We start from the raw sequence: 11,400 nt of genomic DNA, 5'->3' as shown, positions 1-11,400 counted from the left end.
CTGCCTTCAGGTGCTCCTCGAAAACTCCGACTTTTGACCTCCGAGGTCAGAAATAACGACAGAACGGACAATTAGTTTCAGGTTGTTTTGGGTAGAAATCAAGCGGCGTTTAAAAATGCATTTAAAATGCGTGTCGGGCGTGTTAAGTGATGTTTGAATTAATTTATGGGTCAAAGCTTGCAGTATGCATCACTTTCACCATCAACTGTTGACTGGGCTTCCATGTTCTCCGAAATGCCTCCTGAATGTCTCATCCTGGCAACGCCCGTATAGTAGAAAACTTCCACTTTCCCAGTCGTATTTATCACTTACCGTATTTCCTCTAATATTGGCCCAGGCCTTTATTTACCTCAACTGCAGAGGGTACCAGGCCTTTATTGGAAGCAGGCTTATATTAGAGACTGGCCTTTATTTCTAATTCCCTCTGTTTGATAAGTATATTTGCTCATATTTTAGTACGAAGCCTCCTTGTTTTCTGATCTGCTTCTGTTGGGGTTTGTTAGGTAGCCGTTTTTTTTTGTTACTGCAATGCATTACGATAATTACGGTAAGAAGTTTACTTTTACATTTCCAACAGCACTTGAAGGCAGCATACGTAACGACAGACTATTTTGAATACGCGAAGAGGATTGGAGGTAAAAAATTCCCTACTAGGGTGTGAAGATTCATACTTTACATTAATTTTTCACCATTATACATCTTTTCCTTCACTCTTTAAAGCAGATTCAGCTGACTCTGCCGTCTCACTCCTGTCTGATCTGGATCTGGATCCGGATCTGCCTCAGTCAGTCGAATTTTACAGTCTCTGATTATGCTTTTCTCTCTTCCAACATGGCGGTAAGAGCCTCTCTCTTCTCTGCTCTCTCTTCTCTTCTCTTCTCTTCTCTGCGTGAAGGGAGAGAAGAAAGGAGGGAGAGGGAGCGAGGGACGAGACGGGCGGGATTAAACGGAAAGAGAGATTAAAGGGAGCGACGGAGGAATGAAAGAGAATAACAGGGAGGGTTCAGGACCGGGGCGAGACCGGGGGCGGGGAGAGACACAGACACACACACACACACACACACACACACACACACACGCACACACACACACACACACACACACAGACTAATATATGCCAACACATGCTGAGCTTTGATAACGAATTTAGAAATGCATACAGTAGAGTAATGCGGTCATTACTGGGGGTTAGTTGGTGTAACACACACACACACACACACACACACACACAACACACACACACACACACACACACACACACACACTCTCTCTCATCAGGTCTGTCTGAGTGTGTGAAGCGGTCCAGAGTCAGACGGAGTTCAGCAGTTCAGTTTTTGGCTTCAGACACTTTGAAGAACTCTGCAGAGACGCCGCGCTCGTTTTTAAAAGACCAGAAGAAGAACTCAGCCTCCACTCGGATTGTTTTTGATCAGTTTAACGCTCTTTCTTTCTTTCTTTCTTTCTTTCCTTCTTTCTGTCTGTCTTTCTTTCCTTCCTTCATCACTTGGCTCCCTCGGCTCCCTTGGCCGAGGGTCCGAAAGGTCCCACCAGCTTCATGGCAGCGTAGTTCTGATAGGATGATGGACACAAAAACAAAAGGAAAGGAGGAGGAGAAGAAGAAGAAGAAAAGACAGAGGAGGTTATTCTCTTTTTCAGCACCTCCCTCTCTCTTTCATTCACTCTTTCTCTCCCTGGTTCTCTCATCCTGTCATACAAATGCAAACAGATTCCTATGGTGTATTCATTCTCTCTCTGTCTCTCTCTCTCTCTGTCTCTATCTTTCATTCTCTCTGTCTCTCTCTCTCTTATCCTCTCTCTCCCACTCTATCTTTCATTCTCTCTCTGTCTGTCTCTCTCTTATCCTCTCTCTCTCCCTCTCTATCGTTCATTCTCTCTCTCTGTCTCTCTCTCTCCCACTCTTTCATTCTCTCTCTATGTCTCTCTCTCTCATCCTCTCTCTCTCTCCCACTCTATCGTTCATTCTCTCTGTCTCTCTCTCTCTTATCCTCTCTCTCTCCCACTCTATCGTTCATTCTCTGTCTCTCTCTCTCTCCCACTCTATCATTCATTCTCTCTGTTTCTCTCTCTGTCATCCTCTCTCTGTCTCCCACTATCTTTCGTTCTCTCTCCCTGTCTCTCTCTCTCTTATCCTCTCTCTCTCCCACTCTATCGTTCATTCTCTCTCTCTCTCTGTCTCTCTCTCTTATCCTCTCTCTCCCACTTTCGTTCATTCTCTGTCTCTCTCATCCTCTCTCTCACCCACTCTATCTTTCGTTCTCTCTCTCTCCCACTCTATCGTTCATTCTCTCTCTCTCTGTCTCTCTCTCTCATCCCCTCTCTCTCCCACTATCTTTTGTTCTCTCTCTCTCTCTCCCACTCTTTCATTCTATCTGTCTCTCTCTCTCTCTCTCTTTAACTCACTCACTCTCTCTAAATGACCACAAACACTCAAATATACAAACAGAAACATTCCTGTGTGGTAGATTGGAGCAGATTATCAAGATTGAATTTCTCTCTCACACACACACACACACACACACACACACACATAAACACACACACACTTACCGGGAAGGCGTAGAGGAAGACGCCGAAGAAGAGGAAGATGAGGAAGAGGAAGATGAAGAGGATGATCACCCACTTGAACCTCCGCCACAGGATGAACTTCAGGGTTTTATAGGGGGAGGAAAACCACAGGAAGGAGGTTTCTGGACGCCTGGAGGAGGGAGGAGAGAGGAGAGGAGAGGAGAGGAAAAGAGGAGGAGGAGAGGCCAAGGAGAAGGGAGGATAAGGGGAGGAAGAGAGCAAAGAAGATTAGAGGAGAAAAGACAAGAGAAAAGAGGAGAGGACGGAAAGTCAGCGGTGAGGGAGGAGGAAGGAAGGAAGAGAGGAAGGGGGGGAGGAGATGAGGAGACCAGAGAGGAACGGAAAAGAAAGGAGAGGAGTGGGGGAAGTAGAGGAGGAGCAAAAGCAGGAGGGGAAGAGGAAGGGGAAAGGAGACCAAGGAGAAGGGAGGAGAGGACAGAAGAGGAGGAGATGAGACGGGAAAAGTTGGAGGAGAGGAAAGGAGGAGAGAGGAGAGGAGGGAAAGTCAGCGGGGAGGAGGAGGAAGGGGAAGGAAGAGAGGAAGGGGGGGAGGAGACGAGGAGACCAGAGAGGAACGTGAAGGAGATGAGAGGAACAGAGAGGAGAGAAGGAGGAGTGGGGAAGGAGAGGAGGAAGAAAGGTGGAGAGAGAGCAAGAGGAGGGAAGGAGACATTTATCATCACATTCACTGACAAATATGCATTGAAACAAAATTCTGTGTATTTTTGGATATACCAGTGTGTGTGTGTGTGTGTGTGTGTGTGTGTGTGTGTGTGTGTGTGTGGAGAGTGTGTAACTCACTGAGGCTCCTCCAGGTGGGGGTTCATGTTGGGCTCGTCTCTCCCCAGGCCGGCCGGTCTCTCCTCCTGCTCCTGCTCCGACACGATCTCCAGAGACATCTCCACCTTCCCCTGTGTGTGTGTGTGTGTGTGTGTGTGTGTGTGTGTGTGGGGGGGGGGGGGGGGGGGGAGAGGTTAAAATAAATACCAAATCAGTCATGGGTAAAACTACAAAAAATATAGTTTTCCAATACACAGGATCTGATAACAAAAAGTTTAGGAAAGACATTAGTCCAAGCAGAAATTGCATTTGAACTGCATAAATTTAAATTTGTCACACTCATACTGAACCCATTGAATTTTAAAGAATTAATTTGTTGAATAAATTAATTCCAAAATGTAATTTGTAAGGCACAATTTTAAGTGAACTGCAATGGCTTGAAATTGAATGTGAGTAAGATGAATTTAACTTTTATCTATAATTTCAAACTCAGCCTTCCCAATTTAAATTCTGTTTTCTAGATTCAGATTAAGAGGTGCTACATACAGCATTTTCTGTTTCTCAAAATTAATTTCCCATAAACCCTGTTGCACAGAGCACGCATAGAGGAACTGGAATAAAGTCACAAAGTAAAATGTTTAGTTTTTATGTGACGTAAAGCAATCCAGTCCAAGTAGAGGCCGGTACAGGCTGACAGTCTTCTCTGTGATGGTCTCAGTTCTTTACGGTAATAATAATAATGTCTCAAAATTAATGTGTTAATGATTTATTTGTGTTAAACGCACAATATGTAATTTTCTGCCGCTAGGGGTCTCTCAATGAAAACAATAACAAAAGACGGAGTTGGATGAGGTTGTGAAGCAGCGTGGGATCATGGGAGTTGTAGTCTTCATTGTTAAACAGCCACCATTGCCGTACGGTTTCTCTCAGACAGACGGAGCTCTGCGGTCAGCTTCTCCCGGTGAGGATTCCTTCAGTGTTCATCGTTCAGGAGGTTTTTTTTACCGGGAGCCGAATTATCCGCAGAGGTCTCCTTCCTCTCCAAAACAAACGGACCCGGTGATTAAAACCGGTAAAAACACTGAATAAAGCAGCTTCACGTTAAAAATGTGTTTTTCTCTGGTGCTGTTCGGCGGACACAGGACGTCCGGAGGGGCTGCGAGCCAAGCTGCCGCTAACGTTCGCTCAGCTTGTTTCTCTGAGAACTTCAGATCCAGACGTCCGATGGCTAAAATCCTTCATCCGGTTAAAAGATATAGTTAAAAACAACCAAGACCTAAAAAGTGCATCGTAAAAATGTGGCTTAAAACTGGATAAAAAGTCAATTTATGATGCTTCTGGCGGACAACCACAACGCCAACGCATGTGCACAAGATGATAGAGGGGGTAAAGGGGATATGACACCATTAACAGGCGACCAATCAAACGGGCCGTTACCTTGATTAAAATTACGGGTTTTTCTAGGTTTGAACATTGTTGGAAACATTTGGGATAATGTAAGTGCACAACTCAACAAAATATATAACATAGGTCTAGTCGTTTTTAGATATTTTTAGATAATCAAAGAACTTTGTCTGTGTATGTGTGTGTGTGTGTGTGTGTGTGTGTGTGTGTGTGTGCTCACGGCGATGGTCTTCTGTCCGTTCTGGTCACAGGTGCAGGGCCACCAGCCTTTCACGGTCTTCTGCTCGAACAGAGACACCAGGCGGTCCGCCGGCTGGCTCAGCAGCTCCAGGTTGCACTTCTCCGGAGACTTGGCCGGACGCAGCATGTGGTTCAGGTCCATCTCCAGGTGACCTGCAGCGAGGTCAAAGGTCAAAGGTCAAATTTAGGCTGTGAGTGACTTATAATAAGAGTCGACTAAGTATCAACAATCCAACAATTAAAGGCAGAATTCTCGAGTTCTTTCTGTTTTTATCCGGTCTCCATCTTTGTCCCTCAGCCTCACTGTGGTGTTTCTGCTCTGCTCTTCCCACAGATCACCTGTCAATCAAACCGTGTGGGCGGGGCTTGGATTTTTTTTGTTGCTGCAGTTTGAGTTTCTCTTTTCTCTGTCTGTTCAGCCATGGTGGCTATCGCTATAAAGCTTCCATCAACTGGATATAGGTCGGATCACTGATAACGAGTGAGAAAAAAGGACATTTATTTGTAAGGAAATGACTCGGATTTTGACTTAAAGGTGAAAAAGTGTTAAAAGGAAAGACAGAAAAGAAAGAAATAAGACAGTTCAGCCTCCAAATTTCCTGACGGATTCATATGAAAAGATCCAACATATGAAATCAGAAACATTAGACATTATTGGATGTGTTACTGTGAACTATGGATACCACACTTTTGATCAGCATTGACTTTTAAGAGCCATTACAGAGGGATTGCGGGCTGATAAATGACTGATGTCAGGATTATAGACCCGGAGGGGGAGACTGAGGGGACGTAAAAAAAAAAAGGCGAGGGGGGAAAAGAAAGAAAAAGATCAAAGTCTGGATTCCTCATCTTCCTCTCTCTCTCTCTCTCTCTCTCCCGCCGCAGACAAACACACAGTCTCGAGACGATCATCCTCTTGAAGAAAAAAAAAGGGATGGAATGAAAGAGGAGGAGGAGAGGCATGGCAGTGAGTTATTTGGAGGGTAAAGGGATTTTGACAGCTTGACTCTTGAAATTGAAAAAAAAACAAAAAAAAAAAACACCCCCGCTCCCCTCTCTCTCTTTCTCTGAAATGTGCCAGCACAGTGGAAAAAGGAGGAGCGGTGGTAATTGTAAAGATAAATGTTATCGCAGGAGATCGTCTCTGCATCACACACACACACACACACACACACACACACACACACACACACACACACGAGGCCCTGCCTGGGTCAGAAACAGCAGCGACAGCGTTACTCGCCACAGACACGGTCAATTAATAATATTAATGTACTGATAATATTGTACTTCATTGAATCCAAGAGGGAAATTTGTTTTTTCTTCTGTTTAATAAATTATGACCAGTGGTGGAAGAAGTACTCAGATCTTTTACTTAAGTAAAAGTAGAAATACCACAGTATAAAAATACTCTGTTACAAGTAAAAGTCCTGCATTCAAAATGTTACTTAAGTAAAAGTACAAAAGTATTAGCATCAAAATGTACTTAAAGCAACAAAAGTAAAAGTACTCATTATGCAGAATGGCCCATTTCAGAATAATACAGTATATATTATATTATTGAATTATAATTATTGATGCATTAATGTGTAAGCATCACTTTAATGTTGCAGCTGGAAAAGGTGGGGCTGATTTCCACTACTTTATATACTGCTGGGTAGCTTACAGTAATCTATAATAATACATCACAATTTATTAGTTGATTATATTTTGTATTAATAATCTGAATCTGCAAAGTAACTAGTAACTTAAGTTATCAGATAAAGGTAGTGGAGTAAAAAGTACAATATTTCCCTCTGAAATGTAGTGGAGTAGAAGTATAAAGTAGCATGAAATGGTAATACTCAAGTAAAGTACAAGTACCTCAAAATTGTACTTTAGTACAGAATTCGAGTAACTTTCCACCTCTGATTATGACACACACACACACACACACACACACACACACACTCAGAGCGGTGTGTTTTACCGAGGTAGTCGTCGAAGGAGAACTTGTCGTTGTCCCAGACCTGGATGGTGAGTTTAGCGGGCAGCTTGGTCTCGGACTTATCCATGCTCCAGAAGTGTGCCTGCAGACACACAGAAGAAAAGAAAGAAAGAAAGAAAGTTGCAAAGAGCCCAACACAAAAGATAGTTAAGATAGTTATTTGCACATCCACTAGACTTGGTGCAGGTGCGTGAGGAAAGATATCAAACCCGGTGAAGGTTTCAGACGGATCCGGTCTGAAGCGTTAGTGCTGTGTTCGGAGTTCTCTTCACCATGACTTGAAAATAGCCTGTTCAATTACGCTACAATATGCTAAGATACAATACAGAACAATACGCTACGATAAGCTACAATACGCTACATTATGATACAATATGGTATGATAAGATACGATAAGATACACTACACTATGCTATGATACAACTCTTTTTTACACTTTGTTTTGCACTTATGCACTGCTGCACTTCTTTTAAAATGTTGTATTTTACTTGATTTTATGCATTCTATGTACCTTTTTTTTTTTTACTTTATTTTTATTATTATTATTCAATGGGTTTTATTTTCCATCTTATGTTATGCATTCCTCATTTTTATCTTATTTTTACTATTATTCTCAAGTGGGTTTTATTCTCCATCTTATTTCACATTAATTATGGCATTCTATCCCTGTTTTTATGCTCATTCTACGTCTATTTTCATGTGAAGATGCATTCTATGTGTTCTATTCTCATCTTTATCTTATTTTCACTATTATTATCAAGTTTATGTGAAGCACTTGGTGCGTGTAATTTATTTGTTGTAAAGCACTTTGAGCTGCATTTCTTGTATGAAAAGTGCTATACAAATAAAGTTTATTATTATTATTATTATATTACACTACAATACGCTACGCTATGCTACAATACGCTACAGTACAATACAGTACGATGTGGTATGGTACGGTACAATACAATGCGACCTAGTAGAACTTTATTATTATTTCAGATTTCAGAATTTGTTATGTATCATAGCAGCTCCATTTTAAAAAAGAAACTCACACACACACACAGGGTGAACACACAATCACATTGCACATAAAACACATAATCACACTACATTCAATTACACATAAACATCAGAATGGCATCAGGATACATCGTCAAGATAATTCGTAGCCACAACTTTCTCGAAACTTTTGAGACTTTTGTGTTGGATGGAGAGAATGCAGAGAGGAGGAGAGGAAAGGAGGGATGAGAGAGAGGCGAGAGGAGAGGACCGCTCCTGTTTGGAGTAGCAGTACAGCGACACATCTGTCACTACAGCACCACTTCCACACTGGAGTACTGTGTGTGTGTGTGTGTGTGTGTGTGTGTGTGTGTGTGTGTGTGTTATACCTATTATCGCCTCTAGTAAGTTCACACTAAACTGCCAGACAGTATCTTATCCTGTCTCACCTTTCTGCTAATGGGCTTGACTCTCCAGCTGGCACACACACACACACACACACACACACACACACACACACACACACACACACCAGTCCTGAGTTTCCTCCCTATCTCTTTCCATTCCCTCAGTCTTCCTCTCCGTCTGTCTCTCCGTCTCTTTGGCTCTTGTTACGCTGATAATAAAAATATGTCTTTTCACACGTGAATTATAATAGATGCCTAGTGATTTGGGCTGTAAATCTGCAACGAAAGCGTCATATTTCTAAATATATTTAGCGAGTCGAGGGTTAATCTTCCATACAAATATCTCCTTACCAATAAAGTAAGGGAAGTTTTGTTCAAAAATCATACATAGATATTATCCTGCGAGTCATTATCTTCTTAAGTTTAAGACATTTGTGTTAACTGTTCATTGTGTCACTTTTCTCTTTACTGGGAAAATGTACTGTTTGGTATCTACAATAACAATAGTAATAAACATAAAGAATTATATATAATCAATTTGATGATTTAGCAAAATTTCATATTCATAAATCCACATTTAGCGATTCTAAACCTTTATTTATAGTATTTGAAAATGAAACCAAACAAAGTACATTAAAACCATTTTTAACTCAAAAAATAAGAAAGCTGCAAAAAAAAAAAAAAATCTATTTGTGTTCTTTGTTTAATGTTTTCACGTAGAAGATTTCCCCTGGCTCTGAGGTTGTTTTGTCTGTATTAATGACTTCTTTGTTTGTATGTGATTTCTATTGTCGATAAAGATGTCAAAAAAAAAAAAAAAAAAAATGTGGAACTGTCTTCCTTGCTCTTGGCGGAGGAGTCGGTTAGTTTTGTATTTCACTCTAAACTTAAAATCCGTCACTTTGTGTGTGGAGATTTCCCACCAGTGTCCATATCTGATACCTACATTTAATTTGGGCAAATAGGGAGAATCTCCAGCATCTCAGTTAGTCTGCTGCAGCCCCACTTTGTGATTTAGACTGATAAGAACGGGTGAATTTTGATATAAAAACGTTGTGAAGTGCAGCTTTAAAATGATTGAAAGACGCTAAAATGATCAAAAGACTGTAAAAAGTCACTGATGCATATGGGGCATCAATGAGAAAATGAACCACTTTTTATCCTCAATTGCTGAAAATTTCTTTTTTTGGGTGATAACTGTGTTTTTTAATATAGTTTTTTATATATACACTAAAAAAAAAAAAGTTGGCATTCTCTCGCTCTCTCCTGCTTCCTTTCTTCCCCTCTCTCTTTCTACATATAAAATATCAATAAAGATAGAAAACAGTGTAATCTCACATTGTCTCTCTCTCTCCCTCTCTCACTCTCTCTCTCTCTCTAGTTAAAGTGATAGATGGACTCCCCACTGCAGTAATGTGTAATGACTTCACATCGACTCTCTAAATCAGAGTCTAAATCCACGCCATGCTCTCACACTTCATAACAACACACACAAACACTGAGTAAACACTACACCCTGTGTGTGTGTGTGTGTGTGTGTGTGTGTATGTGTGTGTGCTAAAGCCTGTACGTATCTGTATGAAGTAGTATGTTTTGCATCTGTGTGTGTTAGCGCATGTGTGTTTTAGTGTATGAGTGTGCAAAACAGTGTGTGTTGCAGTGCATGTGTGTGTGTGTGTGTGTGTGTGTGTGTGTGTGTGTGTGTGTGTGTTCACTGCTTGGCTCACTTTATCCATGAACGCTGTCCAAGTACATTAAGTTATCACTCCACAGCTGTCAAAAACATGGGTGGGACGCTGCGTATGAGTGTGTGTGTGTGTGTGTGTGTGTGTGTGTGTGTGTGTGTGTCACTGCTATCTGCAATATCTAACAGTATCAATCAACTTCCTTTTTGTTGCCAGAGTGCTAAGTACAGAATCTTGTTCAGTCATCTCTCTCATTCCCTCCATCCGTCTCTCTCTCTCTCTCTCTCTCTCTCTCTCTCTCTCTCTCTCTAGTATTTTTCAAACTTTTTAGATTCTCATTTTTGGGCAGACTGATTGAGTGGGATAATCAAGTTAAAGAGGCAGTAAGTCAGGTTTTTACTGCCTCACAGCACCAAATGACCATAATATATCTGCAGGGGGTTGATAGGGTTGATGATCAATACCAGTGACTCATTGATTACTTCACCAGCTGTGGAGATTTCTGGCTTTCAGAAGTCAATTTTTTGACCCAGGGTCTATTTTGGGACAAAAACTCTCCACCCAAAACACATTCTCAGCTCATCAACGGAGCTGCAAGTGAACGCATCATGAGACATTTTAGCTAAAAAAAAAAAAAAGTTTTGTTCTCAAGCCCAAAAAAAGCAAATGACAAAGTAGTTTAATTATTCCAGTATTCAGCATGGTGATATATTTCCTCTTCACTACATGTTTCTGTTGGATCTTTGATCTGATTAGCTAGCTTACTCCTCTATAGTGTGAAAATGTGACTTTACTGTTTGGGTCACTTACAGGCCACCGTAGTTCAAGGGGAAGAGGGGTGAGTGGGCTGAGCCAGAGATCCTAAATTATATAATAGCCCTTTAAATGTATTGTTTCTTAAGGACAGTGGTTCTCAACCTGGGGGTTGGGAATTTTGGAGGGGTTGCAAGATTGATTTCTGGGACAGGAAAAAAAACATATTTCTACTATACAAATATATTATCATGTCTATTTTTTAAAGGAGGGGTATCATTTGCTTTTTCAGCAATTTTATATAATTACCTGGTGTCTATAAAATACATCTGTTAAGTTTTTTTCAGTAAAAATCGTTTAGTTATAGCTTTAGCTGTTCACTTCCCAGTGTTTGTTTCCTACCTACAAGAAAATAGGTCGTTTTACATAAGCAGCTTCTTATGCTAATGAGCTACTGCTCTTAGCACCGATTGGTCGTTTTCAGACAGTCCAGTGTCTACATAGAAACTGGAGCAAAATCTGACTGGGGGGCGTGTTTTATAGTTGGTGACTGTGGGGAAACGGCATAGTAACA

The 11,400-nt window shown here is 41.2% G+C and overlaps 1 protein-coding gene across 1 annotated transcript in view; it reads right to left on the bottom strand.

Annotated features, from left to right (window-relative positions):
- Positions 1-1,309: 1,309 nt before the first annotated feature.
- Positions 1,310-11,400, bottom strand: part of LOC139640017 (dysferlin-like) — a gene marked incomplete at its 5' end in the record, with an annotated part of 12,029 nt that continues 1,938 nt past the window's right edge. The window contains 5 exons of the mRNA XM_071514176.1: positions 1,310-1,569; positions 2,569-2,716; positions 3,388-3,497; positions 4,991-5,163; positions 6,980-7,079. Coding sequence (XP_071370277.1) covers positions 1,501-1,569; positions 2,569-2,716; positions 3,388-3,497; positions 4,991-5,163; positions 6,980-7,079 — 600 coding nt within the window. The remainder of the gene's footprint in view (positions 1,570-2,568; positions 2,717-3,387; positions 3,498-4,990; positions 5,164-6,979; positions 7,080-11,400) is intronic.

This window comes from Centroberyx affinis, unplaced genomic scaffold (genome assembly GCF_046629955.1).
Source record: "Centroberyx affinis isolate AG114_WGS23_722 - 3 ecotype Tasmania unplaced genomic scaffold, CSIRO-AGI_Caff_v1 ptg008157l_1, whole genome shotgun sequence".
Taxonomy (NCBI): domain Eukaryota; kingdom Metazoa; phylum Chordata; class Actinopteri; order Beryciformes; family Berycidae; genus Centroberyx; species Centroberyx affinis.
This window is presented reverse-complemented; position numbering and strand designations above follow the sequence as displayed.